Genomic DNA, 27,634 nt, shown 5'->3' on the forward strand with positions numbered 1-27,634 from the left:
CCCAGGACACTCAGGTCACGTGGGTGCTGGGGCTGGAACCAAGTGTCCCTGCTAGTGCACCAGGCTCTTTGCTGACAGAGTTAGATCACCAGCCCCGGTGCTTTTAAAATAATAAAATTTACATAACCTCATAATTTAAGCATCCGGAGAGTCGTACTTCCCCACTGATGAGATCAATCCGAAAGCCACTTTCTCTCAGTAATGGTGTTTGAGAAATGAGGAAATAAAGGACTCGAGAATTTGGAGTGTTTTCTTGATCCATATCGGACGTTAACAACTGAAAAATAGGTTCACCTAGAAAGACATTTTTAAGAATGTCATTGCTGGCTAAAGGTTGTTTGCCAAAGTAGGAAGAGGGAAGAGTCTTCGCAAATGGCATCAGAACACACGGGAGAATGAATGGGATATTTAAATGAGATATCACCTTACAGACACACAACACATAATAAATAAAGTCAGATGTTTACCTAAGGGTAAACCTCAAAGAGCTTTCAAGTTATGACTGCTCTTGCAGAAGAGTTGGGGGCAGATACGTGAAGTTTTTAATTGTATAAAACACATAAAGAACACAAAAGTAAATGAAACACTGAGTTAATACATTAGAAACAGATGTAGCAAGTAGGTGTTTTTCACATAGAAGGAACAAGCTATGATCAGGAAGAAAATGGCAAACATTAACAGAAATTGGACAAAACAAAGAAGCAAGCCACTGATTAAAAAAGGAAAAAAAAAAAGGATAAGAAATCTATGAAAATGTTCAGCCATAATAGGAAAGATATGCAGACAACACTTGGCAAGCTCTCACATACTGCTGTCGAATGAGCACTTGACTGGATTCAATCCCATGGCCCCTTTGAACCAGCCCTCACCGCCCCCCCCCCCAGCTTCTGCATCGTGAGTGATGCCCGGCAGCAGTGTAAGGTAGCTCAAATGCGTTCCTCAAAGAGTTTACAAAAATACTTCTTAAAGGCATCAACAAAACACTCAACAATCAGAGACCAAGGAAGATACCTCCGGACTTGTCCACAAAAGATCCAGTGTACAAGATGGGCAGGGAAGTTTTGTACATCAAGTATCTATATTATTACCACATGTTCATGTGATGGGAGCATGAGGCCTCAGAGCAAGTGTAGAGGTCAAAGGGCAGCCCTGTGGAGTCATTTTTCTCCGGCTACCTTGGTCTGAGTTCTGGGGACAGATCCTGGAGTGCCGGGCTTTAGCTGTGCCCTTACCAGCACAGCTTTTTAAAAGAGGAAACACACAAAGAGAAAGAAATACCCCTACTCGCTCCCTCTGGTGGGATGCCTCACCCAGCCTGGATGCAAGCCAGAGAAGCCTGGTCCTGCCTCAGCTTGGTTGGAAACAGAGGAGCAGCGGATTGGGGGCAGGTGCATTAGGGAGATGGGGGAGGGGTGGGAAGGGAGGAGGGGGGTATGTAAAATTAATTAATTAAAAATAAAAGTTAAAACAAATCTTTATTTTCCCTCAGATTTGCTAGAAAAGTTGTTCTGGCATTTCTGTTACTTGTTCTGGCTTATTACTTTTGTAAAAATCAATGGCCTGACTCCTCCACAAATGGTTTAAAAAGACAGAAATGTTTAAGTACTAATATATATGCATGTTTTCTGCTATCATAAAAGTATATATGTAAACATGTGTTTACACTCACATATAAAACCTGACAATTCGTGAACATGCACAACACAAATTGTGTGTAAACACGCATATAAAACGCAAAGGAAAAAAAAAATACTAAAACTTCGCAAATTTCTGAAAATGCTTTCTGTTTCCACAACTTCAGTTCTTCAGTTTCCAATGAGTATTTTACAATATTAAACACTGCTTTTGTTATAAAAATAGATTCTCCTTCTAGGGAAACTGGTGTGTCCTGTAGGGATTTAGTTTCTGAAACCCAGAGGCCAGATGTCATTATCCTGCCACTCTGCAGAGAGATGCTTGCAGAGTCCCTGGTGAGCCACCCACTGGTCCATCTCTGTCCCTGTAGGTGTGGCTTTGTTGTTAGGCTACAGTTACACAGCGGCTCTTCCAGACAGCACAATTTCCACACCCTTCCACTGCCAACACCAAATGCAGCTGGCAAAGAGCAAAGCTCTCAGTGACACTGGGCCTGTGACCTTTATTCGAGCAGTGAAAAGTCTCCCTGAGTTACCCAGATCAAAGCCCTCATGGCTATGGAAGCAGGACTCAGGGAGCCATACAGGGCAAAGACAGGCATGTTCGCTCAGCAGAACACACCCAACACACCTGCAGCTTGGCTCTCCTTCACACTGATGTTAAATCCCTCCTCGGGAAACTGGGGTGCGTGATCATTCACATCTCTGATTCCAATGTTGAAAATCAGGGATTCGTCCACAACTTCTCCTGTGGATCGATCCACAGCATCAAAGTAAACCTGGAGAGAAGAGAACTGTAAACAGTGTGGGCGCTGGTACCCAGGGACACTGGTCAAAGAACCTATTGATGCAAAGATGTGTGGTGCATCCCCAGGGATTGCTTAAGCACCATGTACCATGTTGCCCAGGCAACCGAGCACTGGCTCTGGCAGATCAGCTGTGTCCAGATTTGGGAGAAACCCTTCAGTTGCTATCAAGGCCATTTGGGTAGATGCCAATGAGCTGTCTCTACAGCTTATCAGTGTTGTCTTGAGAGAGGAAGACGCAGGCAGTGACTATTACTGGGCCTTCAGAATAGTAGCCAGGTACAGGCTTTGGAGAAAGGGTTGCCCAGGAGAACCAGCACAGCCACTGTTGACGTGTCAGGTTAATAGTCAGGTTAATAGAGGGTCACCGTCCTCACTGAAGAAGAGGAACAGCCACGCCTCTCCAGCATGTCCTCCCTTCCTACAGTAAGTTAAGCTTGCATAATGAGAACATTCGGACAAACTAAGCTAATTAACCCAGACAGGAAGGAGGAAATAAAGATCAGAGTAGATTATCAACGAAGTGGAAAACACCAAGCAGCTGTCACAGAAAGAGACAGTGGTTCTTTAAATGGTTGATTAAACTAACAACGCTCTAGGAAAACTGAAGCGGAGGGTGGGGCACAGAGAGGGGACAGAGGCCAAAGATCAGAGGTGAAAGGAGGGAACTAAAGATCTTAACGTTTGTAAGAGAGACAGAGAGACAGAAGCCCTTTCTCCCCTAAGCTGCTTCTCTTTTGTCAGGGTACTTTGTCTCCGCATCAGAAACAAAACTAGAACACACATGCACACACACTCGCGCGCACGCACACACATGTGCACATGCACGTGTATACGCATATCACACATGTAAAACATGCATATGCAAACACAGGCAGACACCCGCATATGGCCATAAATTTTTCATAAAGAACTTGTCTACAAGGACTATAAGCTACAGGAGTGTAGCTCCATACCATCGTGGAAATGGCAAATTTATGGAGATAAATAAAAAGCTGTGCTTCTCAATAAGAGAGGGGCGAGGGGGTGGAGCAAGCGGGATTTTAGAGCAGGGATACTACAGGAGGCTGCGGTGGAGGCACCATTATAAACCCATGTAAAGGGAAACATCAAGGGTACACCTGGACAGAGACTAGGCAAGCGATGGGCTCTGGTTGGTAACCATGAAAAACCCTGGCTCACCAGTCACAGCAGACATATTACCACACCGGGGCCAAGAGGCTGACCGCAGGGGACTTGGAGAACTCAAGCTACTTGCTGTTCTGTTCTTTCGCAAATCTGACACTGTTATAAAATAGGTAGCCCAGCAATTACAGGGTGTCCTTAATTACAATGCTAAAATAAGGCAGTGATGGCCACGTAGCTTAAAATATGCCATTAATTGTAAAATAAAAAGTTGGGTAACAAATACATTTCTAGCCATTGATTTGCTTGCACATTGCAAGACTTATTTTTTAAGGGACTCTGACCTGCTTTACCACTCCCTTGCTCTAGGGGTCTAATCTGTTGAAGGCTGGCAAGCTACAGTGGCAGAGCCTGCAGAGAGCCTGCAGGAATTTGGTTGCAGCAAGAAGATCGCAATGCCCACGAGCTGCAGTATGAAGGTGGCTCTCATGCACAGGGCACTCCACAATAGGACCTTGGTTGCAGGCACAGGATCCTGCTAGAGATATCAATGAGTTCCTTAAGGGGGGGGGGGTGGGAAGATGCAAGGGCAGATAAACCCCTTACACCCTGGCTGAAGCCCTGGGGTGCACCTTGTTCTCCCTGCACCAGAGAATGGTTGGCTATTCAACCCTTGCATGAGTTAGACCACCCTAGACCCCAGCTAAGCAGGCAGAGCCTGAAGCAAGGTCTAGTCCTTCACTTCTCTCCAGGCATATCACGGCCAGCCTGGGCAGCCTCAGTCTCCTTCCGGTCAGTTTCCCCTCCAGGAAGGCTGAAGGATGCTGCAGGGCTCCTACTCCTGCTTCGGGGGCTCTAGCATACATTTTTAAAGTTTTCGCAAGCAAATTGGCTCTCTCCCACACTGTTACTCCCTCGTCCTCCATAATTCATTGCGGTGCTGGCAGCTCTGCTCCTTAATCACCCTGACTCCTCACTCTCAAACTGGGCCAGCCATAATCCTCCCACTTAAATAAGAACCGTGTGTTTGTTTTGTGTTTATTATTTCATATTCCATTTATTATCCTAAAAGCTACATCTGAGACCTTTAGTTCTGACAGATGCCTGAGGAGCATGAGAGCTGTTTATTCACTGGCAAGATGCTAAGAAATTCCAGGGGACTCAGTCACAGCATAGGAAGGAAATACCGCCGGTGCTTTCTGTACTTGGAATGGTTTTTAGCCTTTTGTTATAGCCTGGAGATTTACACCCTTGGATAAACAAACCATGCAGCACATGCATGACGGACTGCCATATGGCCGTTTGTAATTACACTCACAAGAGCTATAGCCTCACACCCAAACCAGCAGAAGGAAGCAGCTTAGGTGCCAGAGGCACTGTGAGAAATCAGTTGCATGCATGACTTAGAAGTGGGTCAGAGCGTCAGTGCAGGCAGGGATGGTCAATATACCAGTGTGTGAAAGAATGCAAATGGATGGGCTGGAACGGGTACTTGTATCCTATGAAAATGAGAATATTTCAAATAAATAGAGAAGATTCCTATACAGGAAAAAAAAGGCATTCATCTCTTTATGAATCTATCATAAGTCATATTGCAATTCTCGACAGACTGCTTTTTACAGATTTTCAGTTTATAACATTAACAAGCTAATCCACCCCCTTCACACTCCCAAACCTTAATTCTACATGCTTTGTCTAATTTTAGAGACATCCCCCACTCCCAACCAAGTTTCATCAGGAATAGCATGCTTCTGGAGTTCCTCTTTGCAGCCTCGATGTGTCTGCTTGGTTTGTAGTGGTTCATCCTGTCTTTCCAGTATCTCAAAGCGAATAATCAGTGTGCTGAAAAGCAGCTGGTTAACGTAAGACTTGCCAGGTGACACTTGGCTTATGCCACTTCCCACGCATGCTGATCTCCATCGGATACACTTCTGACCCGGGAGGGTGATATTCTCACCATCACAGTGGAGTTTGTTCTCATGCTCTGGAGGCTAGGATTGCTGTGCAGTATGGCAGGGGGCCCTCTGCAGCCGACTCAGGCTTCTCTGAAGTCTAAGGATTCCCTGCCTTATGAATGCCCATGTCACCCTCTGCCTCCATCTCCAAATATCCTTCCTCCTATTAGGACATTGACTAGCCCTGGTTCAGTTTGACCTCATCTCAAGGTCTCCATGGTCATATTCTCACATTCACACCTGCCATGGATTGAGATTCAGACCCATATTTTTTTTTCTAGGTTTGATTAGTGATTAGACTCCTACACCCTGGAGAGAAGACTTGATTTTACCAGCCCAGTACTTCACCCTCATCCAATGTACTTATCTGAGACACCAATACACAAAGAGCCCAGCTCTTGAGTCTGAAGAGATGGTCATGAGGGAAGCTAGGGTCAATCACCTCTTAGGACATACATTCTGAAGGGACAGATGGACTTTAAAACCAAACACAAATGCACAAATCCCAGAAAATCCGGGCATTAAAGAGAACGTGAATTGGAGTCATGGACTAGAGGGTGATGGCTGGGTGGTGCCAGCTTAGAATCCCCACCCTGTGTTTTCCCTTGTGAAAGTTTATAGTCAAATGAGAGGACCAGGTGGCTTGATTTCTAATGGAATTTGCATATTTACATAGACATTTAAATAAATCTATATAAAGGACCATTGTAGGGGGCTGGGGAGAGAGAGGGCTTAGTTAGTAAAATACCTACCATGCAAAAAGAGTTGGGCTCCCCAGGACCCACGAGAATACCAGTATTAGTGCCTCCTAGCTGTGAGGATGTGAAGACAAGTAGGCCCTCCTAGCTGGCTGGACAGCCAGTCTAGAAAATAGGTGAATTTGGATTCAGTGAGAGACCCTGTCTCAAAAATAAGGTGGGGAGTAATAGAGTAAAACACAGGAGCACAGGCGAGAACACGCACGCACGCACACATGCACACGCGTGCACACACACCTGCACACGCACACGCGCACATGCATGCACGCAGCCACGTACAGAGTAAGTGTAAAAAGATAAATGTGCCCCAGACCTCTGTAGAACTGATGCCGTGATGGAAGTACCATTCGGGCCTTGGAACCCAGCGCACAGGAGGAACCAACTGCCACCGCAGAAGGAAGAAGACCTCATTAATCCATCAAAGACCATAGTTCTAGAAAAGTCTCTAAATGTACTAACCTTGCTTTTTGGCTTCCGAAGTTCTGCTTCTGGCTAACTGTTCTGACAACTGAGGTGTGCCAACCCAGGATGTGGTTTTATTCTTAAAAGCCCACCCCTTAGTGTTCCAGATTGCACTTGGGTCCCAAATACCCAGTATAGTCACCAGCTGGCTAGTAAGGACTTTGTTTTGGCTTGGACCTGTGTCTATGTGCTCTGCTCTAGTGGCCATCTGACACACATGCATCCCACCCAGTGACATGCGCGTCTCTTTGGATAAGTGTCTAACATTTTTGTTCTAAACGGTGCCTGGGAACTATCTATGCCTTACACAGTATGTTAGTTAGGGTTTCCACTGCTGAGACTTAACACCATGACCAAAAAGCAGGTTGGGAGGAAAGGGTTTATTTGGTTTACAGTTCCAGATCATGGTCCATCGTTGGAGGAAGTCAGGACAGGGGCTTAAACAGGGCTGGGTCCTGGAGGCAGAGGCTGATGCACAAGGGGAACTGATGCTGATGGAGGGGTGATGCTTACAGACTTACTCCCCCTGGCTTGCTCAGCTGCTTTCTTGCAGAACCCAGGACCAGCAGCCCAGGGATGGCCCCGCCCACCATTGGTCACTACCTGAGAAAATGCTTTACAGCTGGATCTCTTGGGAGCATCTCCTCAGCTGTGAGTCCTTTCCTCTGATGACTCTAGCTTGTGTCAAGTTGACACACAAAATGAGCCAGTACACACAGTTCATTCATCCCAACCCCAAATTTAAAAAAAAAGTGCTTAGGGTTGGGGCTCCCTGTTACCAGCTTATGGGTACCATACATCTTGTCGAGCCTGTGACACGTCAAACACTTACAGCAAACAACATCCGCACTGGGCCTAAACGTTCGGTTCCTTCTTGCTGAAGCTGCGGCTCCTGCACACCAGGACGACGATGCCCCTCAGCACAGCAGCCCAGAACAGAAAACCCAGCATCTCTTCAGGGTTCGTTAGAGATACAGACCGTCTGGTCCTGTCCCAACGAATGAGCAGTCTGCACTTGTGCGTTCATGTGTACATATACACGAGTGACCTGTGTGTAGAGGCCACATCAAGTGTCTGCCTCAGCCTCTCCACCGCGAACTCCGTTGACCAGCCTGCCCTAGGGACTCTCCTGTCTCTGCATCCCTAGCTCTGATGCTATAGGTACACACCACTTTCAGCTTTTTACACAGATTCTGGGACTCAGACTCGGGGCCTCACGTTTGGACAGCAAGCACCGCACCACTGAGCCGCCTCCCCACCCCGGAATCTGCGTTTGCCCGTGATCCTCCGGGGGTGGGTTTGTCTATGAGGGACTGAGAAGCTCCCACAGCATACCTCTTATACTTTCCCCTTTAAATAGCATCAGGGACCCTGAAGACAGTGGGACTGGAGAACACAAAGACCGCAGGGCGAGAGAAGGACAGATTCAGCGCTGCCTCTTGTGGAGCTTGGTTTGGGGAGCGTCCCTGTGCTTTTAAAAAACCGAGTCAGAGCCTTCCGGGTGACTTTAAGACTTATATTTTGTTATGTCTATAAATATTTGGAGGCTGTATGTGGGAGGAGCATGTCATAAATTACTTTTCTCAGATAGTAAACAACACATTCCCACACTGAAGGGGTTAACCGAAAGCCAAGCTCTGTTCCCACAATTCACAGGGACAAAGGATGACAACCTATGTAACCAGGGAGGCTGGAACATGATACACCATCCTGTGCCTTGAGGCTCTTTTCTTTGTAATTTTCTTTCCTGGTTTAGAACCTGAATTTCAACTGCAAAAAAAAAAAAAAAAAAAAAAAAAAAAAAAAAGCCATGGATTGATAAGGTCACTGAGCACACATGGACCTGGGCAGCAAACCCTCCTGCAAAAGTTACCAGGCAACCGCTGGGGTCTGTGTATAGCTGCTCTCCACAACCCAAATGCTAGCCACCAGAAACCAAATCACAGCATTTTACAGACACTCTGTGGCCCCATCCCCCAAATGACTTCCAGTCTCTCAGCTCTGTTGGGACATCAGTCTGAAAGCTTGTCAGTAGCACCTTATCCCCATTGTATTATACTCTAACGGTGGCTCCAAAGTTAGGTGTGCTCCACATACCTCCAAAACCTGACACAATGGAAAATGTACTAATTTCCCAGATCCCAAGACTTAGCCAACAAGTGCTCATCAAGTCCAATGTCTTACAAGAGCTTTGCACTTAACACAAGTTTAGACTACATCCCATCTTAGATACCGTAAAAGATGGTGTCACTTCTCGATCGACGGAGCGGTGAACATATATTTTTCCACTCTGGTGATCTTCTATAGAGAATAAACCGATCTCTGGGAACTCATCCACACCAGGTCCTCTGATTAAGTACATCAGTGACACATTATTTGACATATTATTGAACAGCTGGAAAGGAGAAAACAGAAAAAAGCAATTAAAGGAACCTGCTAATAAACCATGGTTATATTTAAAAATCAAGGTGTCTTTCTAGAATCTACAAAAGCCATCATTCTTCTGAGGGGTTGTGCTAAGGAAGCAGAGGGGTGGAGGCTGTAGAGGGGCACCATGTTCTTCCAGAAAACAAGAGTTTGCTTTCCAGTTCCCATATAGCTTACAACTACCTGTGACTGTAGCTCCGGGACATCTGATACCTCTGGCTTCTATAGACAACTATATTCATGCACAAACCTACACAAGGACTCATTACAAATACTATAAATACGAACTGGGACCAGAGAGTTGGCTTAGTAGTTAAGAGTGCTCACTTTTCTGTCCTTGCAGAAGACCAGAATTGGTTCCCAGCATCCTCTGAGGAGGCTCACAACCACCTGTAACTCCAGTTATGGGGAAATGCTGTTTCTCTGGAACCCACAGACACCTACACTCATGTTCACGAACGCACAAACACATTCACATGGGTGCACAGAACACACACACACACACAGTTAATATGAAAAAGAGTCTTTAAAAAAATGAAGATGTGAGCTGCACTTTGGGCTTGACTAGAGAGCCTGGAAATTGCACAGATGTTTATGGGATTAGGAGGATACCCATCCCATTGCTTTGGACATTCTGCTGCCCTCAAGAAGGTTGAGGATTTGGCCTGCCAGAAAAGTCTGGCAGCCACGCCCTTCAATGAGAAAGACAAGTCAGAATGGGCACAAGAGCTGTGTTCTTCGTCCTTTAATAAATGAACAGTCACATTCTTAAATCTGCACCAACATGTCTGGAAGAACACATGCCAACTTGTTAATGGCTTTCTCTTGAGACAAAGAGAAAGAAAGGCCACACTTAACTTTTCACAAAGAGAAAGCTATATGAGCAGCTCTTGGCTGACTCTTACTCTTTTTCAAATAAATTACTACATAATCATCATCCGTGAGTGTGTATGAGTATGTGAGAGAGTGTGTGAGTATGTGTGAGTGTGAGGTGTGTGTATATATATGAGTATGTGTGTGAGTGTGTGTGAGTATGTGTGTGAGTGTGTGTGTGTGTTTGAGTGTGAGTGTGTGAGTGTGAGAGTTTGTGTGAGTGTGTGTGTTTGAGTGTGAGTGTGTGTTTGAGTGTGAGTGTGTGTATGTGTGAGTGTGTGTGTGAATGTGTACACATGCCAGTGGAAATGAGAGGATAACTAACAGGAACTAGTTCTCTCCTCCACCTGAGTCTGGGGATCAAACTCAGTTTTTCAGGCGTGGCAGCAAGCATCTTTATCCACTGAGCCATCTTGCCCTCACTCCAAGTGACCAAATTTTATAGGTGTGTACCACCATATTCTATAGCAATGAAGGTATTTAAATAATCTCTCCTTACAGTCAAGGATGAAATAAAAAATAAATGCCTGCATGGAACCATTGGATCAGACCTGCATGTTAGAGTTACTATTGTTATAGTTACAGGGAGAAGCCACCAGTCCAAAGGTACAAACACAGATGGTCCCAGCAATCAGGCATCAGAGTCCCAACCAGTGTCCTGATTCCTTGTCTTCACTGCCTGGCTGTGAGTCAGGCTCTTTCTAAACTGAGTGGTGTGATCCTGGGTTCCTTCCCTAAAGAGATAATCAATAAAGGCCAGCAGGAATCCTTTCCAGACCCACTCCTCCCTCCAGAAGGGACATGTTCACAGAAGTAGGAGTATGTCCTTACCTCCCCAACAAGTTTGGGAAAGGGCCCTGTGTCTTCCTCTTCCAGTTCTAGGGTGGTGAGAACCCATCTTCTCTTGGCTCTTCGTAGAGGCTGGTGGCTCTGTCCCTACAGAGCACAGGAAGGCAATGTCAGTAAAAATGGTAGTGGGGTCAGCAGTCTGGATCCATACTATCTGAGCTTCATAGCTGGGCACTGAGCTGACTCAGCCTGAGTGTCCTGTCTCTTGCACCCGAAACAGCCACCTGAGCTTGGTCATTGCAAGTGTCTGTCCTCTTACAACTTCTGTCATTCCTACTGACTTCACAAGGCTTATGAGATAACCTTAGGAGTTAGGCAGACATGGCATTAAAGACCACTGTTTACCAGGCATGCATGTGTGGCCTTCAACAATAAGCAAATAGCCTGATAATAAGAGAGTCATTCCCTTCATTAGTCTCTCAGTTCCTGAAATCATTGACAAAAAAGTTTCTACTTGGTTACTTGGTGCTAACAGGACTTTAATGTCTACTAGTTTCCCTTTTAAAACACACACACACACACACAGAAACACACACAGACACACTCACTACACACAGACACATAGACACACACACACAGACACACACACACAGACACACACAGACACACTCACTACACAGACACATACACACACACACATAGATACACACACAGAGACTATATACACACACACTACACATAGACATATAGACACACAGACACACATGCACACACAGGGACAGACAGACACACACACACACACCTCTGAATTGAAGTATTCCATCCTGGAAGGAAGCTCATTAAATTCAGGAAGTAAACAACCCGTAAGTTACAGGAAATCCTTGAAACTTACAGGGCACAGAGGGTTTCTTGCTGTGGGTTGACCCTATGTGTGCTGTGAATATATGTTGCCCTCATTTGTTGTTGCTTGTTTTACACTTTCTTCTTTCTTGGCTTTTTGTCCATCACTCAGCTCCCCAATAAATCACACACACGCACATACACACGTGCACACACACAGAGGGAGGCTTTTTCTTTCTTATAGATGCATGACCTTGGCTTGTTTCTTGCCAGCTTTTAAGTTAAATTAACCTGAATACCTCTGGGATTTTTCCTTTTTTTACTTGTGTGTATCTTACCTTCACTCTTACTCTGTGGCTGGGGGGCATCAGAGCAGCCTGGGGGCTGGGCAGCTGGCCCCCCAAGTCCTCCTCTCCTCGTTATAGCTTTCTCTTCCTATTTGTACTCTCTGCCTGCCAGCCCTGCCTGTCCTTTCTCCTGCCTTGCTATTGGCTGTTCAGCTCTTTATTAGACCAACAGGTGTTTTAGACAGGCAAAATAACACAGCTGTGCAGAGTTAAACAAATGCAATATAAACAAAAGCAACACATTTTTGCATCATTAAAACAGATGTTTAGCAGCATAAACAAAAGCAACACACCTTAAAATAATATTCTGCAACACTCGATGGTCGATAATAAAAGCTGATTTGGTGGTCGATAATAAAAGCTGATTTGGCCTATAGCAAGGCGGGATAGAGGTAGGTAGGAAAGCCAGACTGAAGACAGGGAGCAAAAAGGGCAGAGTTGAGGCAAGACACAAGCCAGCCGAGAAACAAGATGCCAGCACCCACGTGGCAATACATAGATTCATAAAAATGGGTAAATTTAAATGAAAGAGCTAGTTAGTAGTAAGCCTGAACTATGGGCCAACCAGTTTATGATTAGTATTAAGCTCCTGAGTGATTATTTAAAAGTGGCTGTGAGACCAGGTGGGACAGAGATACTTCCATTTGCAGTCCCTTCCTAACTTCAAGGTTATATAAGCAGTAAGGAGGGCTAAGGAGAGGAGACCCTTCAACTAATCGAGCTGCTGATAAGCTCAGCATTGACCTCCAGGGCTCTAGCTTTCATGAACCATCACACATGCTGGGGTGGGCTTTCAGTGAGACAGCTGCCTTTGAGTCCTCTTGTCTGTAAGTACTCCTAACGCATACTCTTGGAAATAACTTCAATAAACTCAACTCATGGTTCACCAAATTGGACTTTGGTGGTATCATTACTTTGGGCTGCATGACATTGTTTCCCTATTTGGGGTAGGTAGACAATTGTTCTTGTCACTCCAGAATAGTGCCACACGATATAAACACACACACACACATTGTGGCATTTGTTTATGCTATGGAATATTTGTTTAATGATGCAAGGGTGTGCTGCATTCTTTTATGTTGCATTTCTTTAACTCTGATTGATCCAATAAAGAGCTGAACGGCCAATAGCTAAGCAGGAGAAAGGCTAGGCAGGGCCAGCAGGCAGAGAGACTAAAGAGATGCCAGCCACCCAGCCACACAGCCAGCCACAGAGTAAGAAATAAACAAAGGCATGCAGAAATGGAGAAAGGCAGAAGCCCAGAGGCAAAAGATAGACTGGATAATTTAAGGAGAGCTGGCAAGAAACAAGTCAAGCTAAGGCCAGGCAATCATAAGAAAGAATAAGCCTCTGTGTGTATTTATTTGGGAGCTGGGTGGTAGGCCCCCAAAGAGCAAACAGAAAAAACAAAACAAAACCCTAAACACACACACACACAAACACACACACACACACACACACACACGTTGGGAAATCTGGCCAGGACCATCTCAATAAGAACAGTTCTGGATACATAGAAGAGTCCCTCAACCAGACCAGGCCTGAGAGTCTTCACACGCTCCCCTGAGATTCCAGGCCCTCTTTCCAGTCATCCTCTCAAGTGTGCCCTAGCTGAACACAGTCTTTGGGGGAGCTACAGCATCATTTAGGGCAGTTGTCCCCAACCTGTGAGTCACAACCCCTTTGGCAAACTTCTATCTCCAAAAATATTTACAATTCATAACATTACAAAAATTACAGTTATGGAGTGGAGACAATATAGTATTGATGTTTAATAAGGATGTTTATTAAGGATCTCTGTGTGTTATTTGGAGCAGGCATGGCTGTGGGCCCTGCGGCGGTGGGGAAAACATATTTGTAACAAAATAGTTTTATGGTTGGGGGTCATGACAACATGAGGAACTTGGTAAAGGGTTGCAGCGTTGGGAAGGTTGAGCACACTGCTTCAGAGGGTAGACGTTTACCTGAGGTGGCGGCCCCACCCATATTGTTCTGGAGAAGTTGTTAGACATGCTGGGGTAGGGGGCTTCTCAGGGAAGTAGCCATTTTGGATCATCTACACTCCTGTCCATGAGCCCAGTGAGCTAACTGGCTCACATGCTGGTCTTGGGTAGAACCATGTCTTGGTTCTATCATCACTGATGCCCTATCTGGTTAAGGAGATACTTGCTCACATCTCCCCAAGAAAGTTAAGGAAACTTGACAGATAGTGTTCGGTTTAGCTCCTGGCATCAGGCATTTGCCAGGCAAGGGAATCTGGACAGGATTTATCTGCATGGTGTGTTCCTCATTCTGTCCATTCCACAGCTAACATCTACTTATTTGTCAAGATGGATTCCTGTCATATATTAACTTTGTTCACATTCATTTTTATCTGCAATAAAATTAAGACATTTTTTAACGACTTTCCTATAAAGTAAATGAATAGAAATAAGAACACTACAGTTCTCAGGAAGCATGAAAGGGTAGGTAAAGTTCAGTCTGCGCGCCCTAAAGCCTGAAGGGATCAGGGCTGGCACAATTCAGTCTAATAAACAAGAAAGAAGAAAGCAGGGGAGCCTGCAGACTTGCACCCTCGACTGTTTTCTGATCTTCCCTGGCTCTTTACATGCTAGTCAGACATGAAGACCTCACTGCCCTCACTGACAGGACCTGGGGGTCTAAGTCTACCTGGAGCTGCAGTCCCGCGCTCCGCAAATCAGACATGAGCATGGCACTGAACACAGCAGTCTCACCTGTCTGTGGGCAAAGGGCAGGCTCTGGCCTGCTGCATCAGAACTGACTTCCAGCTCTCATCAGCTTCTTACTGGAAGCTAATTAGTTAGCGCCCTTATTAGTGTCTTTTTAATACCCTATAGCAACAGCATGGAGTAGCACAGATACTGGGAAAGAACCTCTGCATTTGGAGTTTTGGTTCATGTTTCAAGGGGCGGAAGCCAAAGGCCCCTCCTGGATGCTAGACAAGTACTGTATGGCCAAGCTACAGCCCAGCCCCTGTGCTTAATGTCAGTAGCTATGATGTCTTGTTCACTGGGTCTCAATTTATGATCACCTTGTCCCTAACCACAGGGAAATGAACCATAGGACTCTGGTGTGTCATTGGCAACGGCAGGGATGCTCAACCTTGAACCAGCCCTCGGTCCTGCCACTGAAGGAGACAGGGGTAACCTCCTCTGGCCAGGGTCAGCTGGCTGTGGGACTTAACGAGACTTCTCTGTGTCCTATCCTGTTCTTTTACTTATAATAAATAATAAAATAATAGACTTTGGCATTTTCACTGGGAATTCCTAGTGTATGATTTGTATTTCAATAGTTTTACCCACCCACCCACCCCCAAAAAATCCATATACAAGACTGTTGGGGCGTTTTCTTGTCCTGCAAGGTCCCACTACTTCAGCCCCAAATGAACACACATGGATGGCATATTAATTATGAAACTGTTGGCTGATGGCCTGGACTTCTTATTGGCTAGCTCTCTCTGAATTATTAACCCATATCTGTTAGTCTATGTATTGCCATGAGGCTGTGGCTTACCCATAATCCAGCATGTTACTCCCTTGGCAACAAAGCATCTCTGGCAGGCTTCTGCCTACCTTTCCCAGAATTCTCCTCATCTCCTAGTCCCGCCTACCTTTCTGCCTCTACTGGCCAAACAGTGTTTTATTCATCAACCAGTAAGTGAAAAACATACAGAAGGACATCCCCCATCACAAGACTGCAGAGACACAAAAAGACAAGCCTTGCAATGGAGCCCAAAGCCAGCAGTAAAGTGTGCGTTTACTTTAGATAAGCTAGAAGCAGAGAAAGTATGCGCACGTGAAGGTATGACAAAAGCAAATGGGACAAACGTTTAACAGTTGATAAATTTTCACATAAGGCATCTTGACGGGCCAGTGAGACGGCTCAGAGTGTAAAGGCCCTTTCCACTCAGGCCCCGCCGTTTATCACTGCAATAGAAAAATACTAAGGCACACACAAACATGCACATGCACACATACACACAATCACAAAACTCACAGGATACACCTCGCCTGAGGCTGTAGAAGCAGATATGGCTGAAGGGGCCAGAGCAGAGGACAGGTCTGCAGAGCCAACTGCACGCCCCACAGGGAACAGCAGTAATACAGGTTTAGCAGCCTGTCACGCATGCTGGGTTGGGGCTTAGTGGTGATACAGCTGCCCAAGGGTCACCCGTGCTCCTGTGGACAATCCCTCATCCACATTGTTCATGTGAGTGACTCCAGTAATTTCACAGACTCACTGAGCTGGGCTCGATGGGAATTATTCCTTCCCTGGGGAAGATAGGGCAGTAACAAAAGTTCATTCCGTTATATTCATATTTCACATGAGAGGTAAGGGTTGGGACACTGGCAAGTTTTGGTGTCTTCTCAAAAGAGAAAACCCCAAATTCCCTTTTCTAAGTATTCAGATCCTCCCAAATGCAAGCATGTGGGAGGCGGGAATCTCTACACATCCTTCAACTGATCGGCATTCACAACCGATTAAACACAAATGCAGGAGGAGAGCCCAGCTGTCTGCCACTAAGCCAGACACTCACACGACTTGACAAAGTATGAAACAGCATCACTCTTATCATTAGGCAGAATCTGAAAAATACAGTTATTTTGAATAAAACTATGTTATTCATATTTGCGTGTGACGGGTTATTGTTCTCTTTAGTGGATTAAACACGGCTAAGACTTGTCAGTTTTCATTTCTAACATGTTCAGTAAATATATAACTCATGCATTCAGAGTTTCCAGGATTTGAACCTAAATCACCAGTGTCGCAGTCGGTGGACCCAGGTTCTACCAGGTCACCGCCTGTGGCCACCTAGGACACATAGGACCTATCTTAATTCGGGATTACCTGGTGACACAATGGGCTTTGGGTTTTCCCAGGAAATGAGGACGAATTCTACACGTGTCCATTTTCGGTCTTTTTGTTCATGTCAAAGATAACAATGGCATGTTACCTGCCATAGACTGTACTTCTATTTACCTAAAGGGAAAGAGTTGTTTTGTGCATCACATGTGCATATGTGTGGTAATGTATGTGAAACACGGGGATCCTCCTGCCTCTGATTCCCAGCTCTGGGATGATAGGTATGCACTCTGTGGAACTCAAGTACTCATGTGTACCCAGAGAGCTTGGCGGTAGTGAGTGCACCGTGCCTTTTGCCCTAAAGAAAGAGTCTTTGACTTCCCAAATCACAAACAAATATGTTCAGATATTGAGTGTTTCTTGACTGATACTGGGAAATTTAAACACGCAGCCTAGGGGCTTTAGAGATGGTGACTGGGCAGTTATGAGCAATGGCTGCTCTTGCAGAGGACCTGGTTTCAATTCCCAGCACCCAGATGGTTGGCTTACAACCATGTGTAACTCTAGCTACAGGGGATCCAACATCTTCTCCTGACCTACATTAGCACCAGGCACATGGGATGCACAAACATCCAGGCAAAACACCCATAAAAACAATTCTTAAAAAAAAAATTAAAGAAGAAATTACAATTCTTGCAAATGAGTGCAGAAGTTGATTTTATTTCTCTTCCAGGCTTCCAGGCATTAGCACGGACTGTATGAAGTCTCCTGTCCATCTCAAGTCACTCAGTTTAAGATGGAGGAGTCAAGTGTCTGCTCCACTTTCTAGCTCTGCCGATTTATTCTGTCCTAACAGCACACATGGACCCAGCCAACAGGCAGGGAAGGTCAACTGGATCTTCAAAGAGTGTTAAGGTTTACACTTTGCCAGAGTGGTGCCTGAAATCCACACGGCTTTCTCTCCTCTTTGTGCAGCCTCAGAATAGCTCATCTGCACAATGCAGGAAGACTGGCAATTGTTCCTGTTGCTGAAATCAGTCTGTAAGAGCATCTATTACACCTCCATCCTCCACCCGGTGCAATTGAGGCAGCCCCTCCAGAAAGGACACCACTCACAGCAATTTGCATAATGCTCTCTGCCAGGCTGAGCTGATAGGAATATCCCCAAGCTGGCTTCCCCAGCTGCAGTTTACATCAGGCTGTTTTAGCAGAGCTGGAGGCAGGCAAGCTCCGCCCCTCCACCCCACGTGCCCTTTCACAGGTGGGAATGGACCTGGGCCAGGTTACCAGTGTCATTCAGGCCCACCTGGTCAGGAGAGCCATGACAGCTTTGAGAAAAAAAAAACCAAACCAAACCAAACAACCCTCTCAGAATAAAATAGGGGGAAAGAAAGAAAGGAAAGAACAAAGAACTAAGACCCTAAATAGGAAAATGCTTGAAATAAATCAATTAGTCTCTCCCTCCCTCCCTCATCAATCTGTCTCAAACTTTAGGGAGTTTGATGCCAGGCAGTTTATTGATAGTAAATCTAAACACAATGTAATTCAGAAAAAGTTTCCTGTGTAATACAATCCCCAGTGAACATGGAAGTGTAATTACATCTAAACTCAACTCAGGGTACATGCCATTTCTTCCAAAAAGATGGGATCTAGAGATAGACTATCTGATAGCTTAAGGTCCCAGGGAAGGATATGGCATGGTCTTGGTAATACAGAAGTGTAGAGGACATTTGGGTTATTAGCCACCTCTGGCCCTGATTGTGGGAGTTTGGGGAGTTCTTGGCCCAAAAGACAATGCAGAACACCAGGCAGTCAATCACCTCCAATTCTCAGCATTCTGGATGGAAGAACAGTTTTACATCTTATCTATTGAAAAAACAATCCTGTATGCTTAGCATTTCTGTGCAGTGTGAGCCTTCTGGCCTGGCAGGTCCCATCACCCTTCAGCCCCAGATAAATACTCGGATGCTATATTAGTTATGAAACTGTTGGCCAATAGCTTGGGATTCTTCTTGGCTAGCTCTGTCTTAAATATTAACCCATTTCTAACAATATAGGTAATGCCACGAGGCTGTGGCTTACCCAGTAATGCCTGTCATTGTGTTACTACTCCAGCAACATCACAACTCTGGCGGGCTCCTCCCTACCTTTCCCAAAGTTCTCCTCATCTCCTAGCCCCGCCTATCAACCTGTCTCATTGGCTGAACAGTGTTCTATTCATCAACCAATAAGAGAAACATATACAGAGCTCATCATTCCTGGGTTCCCTGGAGATCTGTGGGTACAAGGACCTTCACGCTCTGACACTAGAAGAAAGGCTATTGAATGCTTTCATCATAAAGAATGATAACAATGGAGGTGACGGATGTCTGTCCTGATTCGACCATCCTGCAATGTACACAGCAATCGCGTAATTATATGGTAACCCGTAAATACAGCTTTATGTTTTTAATGTTTTAGCTCTTCACTGTTTAGTTGTTAAAAGTGTTTAAGGAGGCCAGTGAGATGGCTCAGCAGGTAAAGATGCCAAGCCTGATGACCTACTCTTGATCCCTAGGACCCACGTGACAGAAGACGACAACGTATTCCTGAAAGTTATCCTCCGAATCCACGTGCACACCTAGGCATGCGCCGCAGGCCTGTGCACACTTGTGTGTGCACATACGTGCACACATACACACACACACATCAAAAGAGCTTCGAACAGGAAGGGCCAAGTATTTGCCTTTTCCTTTGAGAGTCTCCAGGCGACTTTTATTTCCTCTAGTACCTCACAGTCAATTTGGATTCCACTTCCCAAAATTGATCCTTTTAGCTTTTCTCACAAAGTATCCCTTCCTCAGGACTCTCAAGTTCAACAAAACACAGTCACCTGTTCATGCCCCACCCCATCCCCTGCGCAGCCCCACAGCCAAGTCCATCTTCATTCCAGCCCTGCGTGCCAACCTCAAGGACTGAGGGCCCCCACACCTCTGTGAGAGACCCTGGAGCATCCTCTGGAGTGACCACTCCTATCCCTTCTCCCCCACCTGTCCCTTCTTATCCCTCTGCCGGGAACTGAATGGCACCCTAAATATGGATGCAGAAGTCCTAGTCCCCGGTACCCGTGAACACGAGCTTGAAAGTCGAGGTTTCATCAACTATGAAGACTTCCTGGTGTGCCCTGATCAGTGACAGGAAGAGGAAGCAGACACCCAGGAAGAAGGCTGGCAATGACCCGGGCAGAGACAGGAGTGATGCAGGCCACAGAGAAGCTAAGAAGAGGTTCTGAAGGATTCTACCAGAGGAGCCTTGGTCCCGCTGTGAGGGCAATTGCAGACACCACAGCTTTAGAAAGAAGACATGTTTCTCTTAGTTCAAGACGCCCCACTGTATTAAAGCCTGAGTGACCATTTGAAAATAGGGTTCTTGTTATATGGTAGCAGGAGGTCCCGCTAGGAAGCTGCTGCGCTAGGGCAGGGTCTGGCTGCAGGTTCACCCGGAACCTAGCGCATGCTCCGAGCATCCCAGCTCTCATGTTCCTGGGTGAAGCTCAGGTGACTTCAGTTGCCACAACATCGCTGTCAGCATGCCTTTATTATTGTTGTTGTTATCATTATTGTTGTTACGTGTGTGTGTGTGTGTGTGTGTGTGTGTGTGTGTGTGTGTGTATGCTCTCATGTAGGTACACATGTATGTCCATGTGGAAGACAGAGGTCAACATCAGATGTCTTTCTCAATTGCTTTCTACCTCATTGATCCGAACGGGCTCAATCATTAGGCGAAGTTGGCGGCCGGCCAGCAAGCCCCAGGGATCTGTGTCTCCACAGACATGAACCTCCACGCCTGACTGTTTACTTAGGAACACACAGACATGAACTTGGGTCCTCGTGCTTCCCGGGAAGGTGCTTAACGGACTGAGCCATCTTTCTCCAGCTTTATGATGCTTAAAGACAACATATTTCAGAATTTCAAAAACAGCGCCAACCACAGAATACCAGCATCTCCTTCTACCAGTTTCATTGTTTGAAAAACTCATCGATGGCCTTTGAACCCTGCCCAGCCCAACCCGAGGTTCCTTGGGTTCTTGGGACCAGGAAGACGGCTGGTTGCTGGGCGACACTGAATATGGAACAAGGTCATACAGAACATACTTCTGACTTTGCCATTTGGCTTCATGTCAGAGTCAAGGAACTATTGGTAAGATTAGCCACTGCAGAGGGAAAGTCATTTCTTATAAGCGTGTAGCCCCTGGCAAGTTGACCATACCCAAGTGGAAGGCCACATACCCAAGAATGCTTGGACAGCACCAATTCTTCTGGACTTTTTTTTCTTAAGTACACAGATCTGGGTGGGTAGAGAAGTGGAGACAGATCTGGGGAGAGTGGAAGAAGTGTGAATATGATCAAAACATGTATGAAATTCTCAGATCTTAAACAAATGAATACATAAAAGAACAGCAGGGCCAGGGTGGTGGGCTCCCAGAGGGAAGCCAGTGCATGTACACCTCCCCAGCAGAACAGCACTGACTGTCAGAGTAGTCACTGGGTGAGGGCAGGCATGCTTGTCAATGAAGAGACACTGGAAAACAGGATTAGGAAGAAGCTTGAGGGCTTGCAGGAGTCGCACCCCCCCCCCCAACACACACAGGCCAGTCCTTCACCTTCTGAACATGTATTACTTCTCTAGGGCAAAGGCCCTGCTTTGTTGTTGCTAAGCCCTCCCCAGAAGCCCCTGCTCCTAAGGCATCATAATCCCCAGAGTCTGCTAAAGTCCTTCAGACAAACACTGAGGTTCAATCCGCAGGAGGAGCCCCACTTTCCCTCCACCCTCGCTCGCTATGGAGGCGAACTAACCACTCAGGCACCATGCTAACACAACAGAGAGGGGATATTGTCATTTCCTTGAGAGATTAGTTGGGGGTAGGTGCAGGTGTGAGGGAAGGGTGAAGATGGGATTTGATTTGCGATATAATCAAATCCATGCTAGCATACGGTAATAAAACAGGGTTCTGTGAAAAACTATAGGTAAGATGAATGCACTATTAAAAGCTCAGCTCTTGACACGGCCAAGTACAACCGACGTAATTCTTCCAACTCCAAGCAATTGGTATAAGGCACAGCATCCATTCACTTTAAAAAATGGGGCTCAGCTAGGGTGTGGGTATGCCAAGCCAGACCCCTCCCATTCTGTTGACTGCTATATTCAGTGTCCACCCAAGTGTCTGGCCCGGCAGACGTCTAGCTCGTGATTGAATGACTGTGGTTGGGAGCACTGAAGGAGTGTTGAATGCACCCGCTGGCCATGCAGGAGCCATCCATGGAGCCCTCCTCACTGCCACACCCGCCGAGTCGAGCACACATTTTAGCTTTACTGGCAAGTAAAGAAAACACAATAGCAAGGCTTCATTTCAAGTCCTCACATTCAGCTGCACTGCTAGACCAACCTGCACTTTGGGATTTCAAACCCCACCCATGAGGTGGACCTGAGCTGAGGATCAAAGTCAGCTTAGCCCAGACCCCTCTAGAAGTGGCTGGCTGGCCTCTGTTGCTATTTAAGCATCAGAATTAACCATTTCCAAGGTGTTTACTCCCAAGGATTGCTGCCTCCTCTCTCTCTCTCTCTCTCTCTCTCTCTCTCTCTCTCTCTCTCTCTCTCTCGTTCTGTCTGTCTGTCTCTCTGTTTCTGTGTATGGTATCTGTTTGTCTTTCTGTCTGTCTGCTTGTGTGTGTGTGTGTGTGTGTGTGTGTGTGTGTGTGTGTGTGTGGTGTCTGTCTTGCTCTATGTATGTGTCTGTGTGGTGCGTGTGTGTGTGTGTGTGTTTGTGTGTGTGTGTGTGTTTCAATTAGAATGTAAAGCAATCTTGGGAGGAGCACTGGGATATGGGTGACATGAAATGAGAAGAAGGCTTGTGAGGTGGGAGGGAGGGAGGGACCACAGGAGGGAAGCCAGAATGAATATGAACAGAGTGCACATGAAAATACCACGATGAAACCAATAGCTTCATATGCTAACTTAAAACGGCCGTTTTTTAAAAGGAAGATACGATTTTCTCTTTCCACTAACAGAAAGTAAACCCAACAGCCTCATGTAACAATGACTGCCCACTGGGACACCGGACAGTAGCTGCCGCTGGGACACAGGACACTGGCTGTTGCTGGACACAGGACACTGGCTGTTGCTGGGACACAAGACACTGGCTGCCACTGGACACAGGACACTGGCTGTTGCTGGGACACAGGACACTGGCTGCCACTGGACACAGGACCCTGGCTGTTGCTGGGACACAGGACACTGGCTGCCACTGGACACAGGACACTGGCTGTCACTGGAACCAGGACACTGGCTGCCCGCTGCCGGCCCCTGGTTTTGTTTTGTTTTTTTATTCTGTTTACACTGGGGTTATTTAGTGCCCTTTACTGGTTTGCTCCAGTTATCTTTAATACAAACCAACCTGAAACTGTGTATTTCGCTTTCTTGTAAGATGTGGTTCTCAGTCCCACATTTATCTAAATTCTGGAGCCCCGTGTTTCTATATTACCCTAACGATGGACAGTACCCCACTTCAGCAGAATGCTGCTTCTCTTCCACTTCAGTTGGTTATTATCCTGCCAAGTTCCTTTAGTCTAGAATATGAAAACCCATCTATGCAAAGCACAGTTCCCGGCCCCCACCCAGCTCACCTGCAGCAGCAGCAGCAGCAGCAGCAGCCAGGTACAGCCTCTTATGTCCATGTCTGGGTGGGCACTGGGCAGTTCTTGGGATCTGGTGGTCTCACCGGGAGCCAGGTACCTGTTTCCCAGCCAGTGACATTTCTTCTAGTTATTTTTGAGTACTTGGGCCCTGGCACTTCACCCCAGCCGAGTCTTCTGTCCTTTTCCCTGCTTGCATTTGTGTGAGCAGGTGGGCTGATGGGTAAGGGGTGACCTCATCTGTGCCCAGCAGAGTCTAGCGAAGCAAGTGCTCAGATACCAAACACCAGTCCTGTGTGTACACAGAAACCTGGCTGGGTATCCAACCTTAGGGATTATAGCTCAGCTAGAGGAAAGACACAGCCCATGCCGAAAGGAAAACAGGGTTGGTTTTCCTGTTTCTTGGCTGGTTTTTAGTTTCTAAATAGAAGTCCAATAATCCCTCTATAGCAGGGGGGATTAACAGTTCTTATAATCACTCAGAACTGGAAAAATGACCCCAAGAAATTATAGAACTATACACACACCCATGTGCACACACACACACACACACACAGAGAGAGAGAGAGAGAGAGAGAGAGAGAGAGAGAGAGAGAGAGAGAGAGAGAGAGAGAGAGAGAGTGGGATGTGGTGATACATTGTTTATGATGTATTCAAGCCACTAGAGATCAGAATAGGAAAGCAGCCAAACAAGTTAGCCACAGAAGGTGGTGGGGCATGCACCTTTAATCCCAGGACTCAGGATTAAGAAGTAGATGGATCTCTGTTAGTTCAAGGCCACATTGAGCTACACAAGCTTGATCCAGTCCTAAAAGAAACAGCTCACGTAAGGGTGACCTCAGCACTTGGGATCACAGGCCTTTAATCCCAGCACTAGGGAGGTGGAGACAGGAAAGATATAGTGGAGAAAGGAATATAAGGAGGAGGAGAGAGTAATTCAGAGCTTTTGCCCCTGGGGACTCATGGAGACAGGATGACCCTTTCAGCTGGGTAGAGGTAAGATCTACTGGCTTGGCTGCTTTGCTCCTCTGATTTTCAATTTGAAGCTTGAACCCCAATATCTGTCTCTGGGTCTTTTATTTTGTGTGTGTGTGTGTGTGTGTGTATGTGTGTTACAGTGGGCTGCTAGTGTTCCTATGCTTAGAGAGATAGCGGGTAACAATGGTTGAGTTTAGTTTGTGCTCATTTCAGAGCCTGTGAGACCTCTGAGCAGAGCCACTACTTTGGAGTTTGTCAAGTCACATGAGCCATGCCTGGGCAAATGCAGTGCCCAGCCCCATAGGAGAATGAGGCTGGGTTACAGGTCACAGTGGGAAGGGATCCAAGGGTGCTGGGAATGGCTCTACTTTACACTTGTTCTGAGTTGGGGGAAAAAATGGCATTTTAATCAATTAGGAGAGACCAAAGTTTCAATGCCCTTAAACATTTAAATATATCCGGGCCCAATGCCACTTGGGCCTTAGACAGCTCTTCTCCTTTAGGAGGTGGGCCATGTCTGGCTCCCGCCACACCAGCTGCACCCTGATGGGAACTAACAGAAGTAGTTCCAGTGACAACCAGCCAGTGCATCTTACCCACCTTGGAAGCACCGTAGTAGCTTAGGGGCCACTTGGTGGCAGCTCACAGCTCCCCGGAAGCTGACAAACAGGAAGAAGCTCCTCTGGAAGGAAGAACAGTTAGGTGAGAGCCACTGTTGGACATCTTAACACAACATACTCGCTTCAGGTGCTCAAGGGAGCACAGCTCTCCTTAGATGTTCAACGTTTTATTTAATGACAACAACCAATGCTTCTTCCCAGAGGAATTGTTCTGCCTCAAATATTCCATGCAAACCCACCTCAGAGTGTCACTCACTGAGTTTACCTTTAGGGCTGTTGAACAAGGTGGCTTGAACGTAGTCATTTTCGGTCTTAATTTGCTCAGGAGACAAGGACTCTTAAGAATAAAGAATCAGTTGGGTGTTGGTGGCGCACGCCTTTAATCCCAGCACTCAGGAGGCAGAGGCAGGTGGATCTCTGTGAGTTCTAGGCCAGCCTGGCTCCAAGACAGGCTCCAAGACAGGCTCCAAAACAATACAGAGAAACCCTGTCTTGAAAAACCAAAACCAAAAATAAAAATAAAAATCATTAAATGTACAATGTATCACATATCCCATCGTGGGAGTCACAACAGTGGGGGCTGAATATCTTAGGACTTCAGCGCTGACCCTGCCAGGCCCCCACCTGCTTCTCAGCCTAGTCTACCCACTGCAGGAGCGAAGGAAGAGGTATCGCTGTTTGATACTTAATTTCAGGGCCCCTCCCTGGGCCCTGGAAGAGAGGCCTGGATGCGCTTTGCTTATGCAAGAGCCAGGCGGGAACATCTGGGATTCGCTATTGACACATGCCTGTTGTCAACATGGTTATGGGTTATGGCTTTGTAAGACCCTCAGAATGAGGAGTCTTCCAGGTTTGGTCGGTACCCCCAAGAACTCAATGTCCAGTCCAGTCGCTGCAACATGCAAGAGGCTTTAATGAACAGGAAACATTTTTGCAAATGGCTCTCTCAGCACGCAGGCTAGAGAGAAGCCCCCTCCCCTGGGCCCAGGTGTTTTTAAAGGCAAACCCACAAGCTTAGGGAGGGGGTGGGACCCTCTGTCCATTGAGTACGTGACCCTTGGAGGCCGGATGGTCTCCCTGTTAGGGTCAACAGACCTTAGGGCCTCACTCAGGGTGTGCTAATTAATCTTGTCTGGGCAAACCCGAGTTGCAGCTATCTCTTTGTTTCATAAGGACCCTATTCACCACCTGCTGACTCACAGGTGAGTCTTCTTATCTCAGGGCCTTGTGAGAGGAAGTTAGCAAATTCCAAGGAACAGATATTGGTTTTCAGGTTAGTCCTTCATTAACTTTACTTTTTTTTGTCTTTCAGCTTGTGTTGATGAGTAAACACCCTGAGAGCTGCCATGGCTGGAGCTGAGCCTTCCCTCCCATGGGGCTCCTGTTGGCTAAGGTGGCCATGCATGACCTTAGACAGGGAGGGGGTCTGTTGTGGCATGTAGCCCTTTCTCCACTGAGACGAGGCCTCAGAGACTGGAAGAACCTTTATTCCCCGCTCATCTACAGCTTCTGAGGGAAAAGGGCCTGGAACCCAGAGAGCAGGGAGAAATGTCCCAGGGAGAAATCACAACTTTCCATCCTTCCTTCATGCTGGGATGGAAGGTAAAACACAGGCCAGAGACACAGGAGTCCAGCCTACTCAGAGGGAGGACAGAGATTTTACCCCAATCAAGGTTGACGTCAACATAACGACCCATTTATCTTAGGGTTTTGCTACCCTGGAACTCATTGTGTAGACCCAGGCTTGTCTTGAACTCACCGAGGCCCACCTGCCTCTGTCTACAGATTGCTGGGATTAAAGGTGTGTTGTGCCATGTGCTACTTACAATATTTTTGGAGACAGTGTTTCTCATTGGCCTTGAGTACATGGATTATCCTAGGCTGGCTCACCAGCAAGCCCCAGGGTTACTTCTGCCTCCAATTCCCAGCACGAGGATGCCTGGCTTAAAATTTTCAAGTTATTTATTTATTTACTTATATATGTGTTCATGTGAAAATTTTTAAGTTATTTATTTACTTATGTATGTGTTCCTGTGAAATTTTTAAGTTATTTATTTACTTATGTATGTGTTCCTGTGAAATTTTTAAGTTATTTATTTACTTATGTATGTGTTCCTGTGTTATAGGTACGCACGTGCCCACAGTGCACATGTGGAGGCCAGACAACAACCTGTGAGAGTTAGTTCTCTCTACTATCTAGTTCTCAAGGATAAAGTTCAGGTCATTGGGCTTGACAGAAAATGCCTTCACCCACTGAGCTATCTCCCACTGGCCCATGCACGGGCATTTATATGGGTTCATGGGCACAAACCCAAGTCCTTGTCCTTGTGTGGTAAGCATTATATTGACTGCTCTGTCTCCCCAGTCCAATGATTGACAAACAAAGCAAAATAAAAATCCACAGGAACATTAAGGAAAGTCTGCCTTCCCTAACAGTGGTGTGGCTCTGTAAATCTGAGCCTGGATACACAATGATCACCAAGAGAAGATGGAGACATTCCTGGGTAGCAACTGTGCATCTGGAG

At 46.3% G+C, this 27,634-nt stretch overlaps 1 protein-coding gene across 1 annotated transcript in view; it reads right to left on the reverse strand.

The window, feature by feature from the left end:
* Window positions 1-25,413, reverse strand: part of Cdh26 (cadherin 26) — a 50,029-nt gene extending 24,616 nt beyond the window's left edge. Inside the window, exons 1-9 of the mRNA XM_051188694.1 lie at window positions 25,375-25,413; window positions 25,086-25,171; window positions 23,503-23,584; window positions 22,928-23,098; window positions 14,660-14,755; window positions 10,872-10,976; window positions 8,974-9,135; window positions 2,266-2,413; window positions 128-294 (exon numbers count right to left, since the gene is read on the reverse strand). Of these exons, the coding sequence (XP_051044651.1) occupies window positions 128-294; window positions 2,266-2,413; window positions 8,974-9,135; window positions 10,872-10,976; window positions 14,660-14,755; window positions 22,928-23,098; window positions 23,503-23,584; window positions 25,086-25,171; window positions 25,375-25,413 (1,056 nt within the window). The remainder of the gene's footprint in view (window positions 1-127; window positions 295-2,265; window positions 2,414-8,973; window positions 9,136-10,871; window positions 10,977-14,659; window positions 14,756-22,927; window positions 23,099-23,502; window positions 23,585-25,085; window positions 25,172-25,374) is intronic.
* Window positions 25,414-27,634: the final 2,221 nt, after the last annotated feature.

The sequence above is a fragment of the Phodopus roborovskii genome, unplaced genomic scaffold (assembly GCF_943737965.1).
Source record: "Phodopus roborovskii unplaced genomic scaffold, PHOROB, whole genome shotgun sequence".
In the NCBI taxonomy this organism is placed as follows: domain Eukaryota; kingdom Metazoa; phylum Chordata; class Mammalia; order Rodentia; family Cricetidae; genus Phodopus; species Phodopus roborovskii.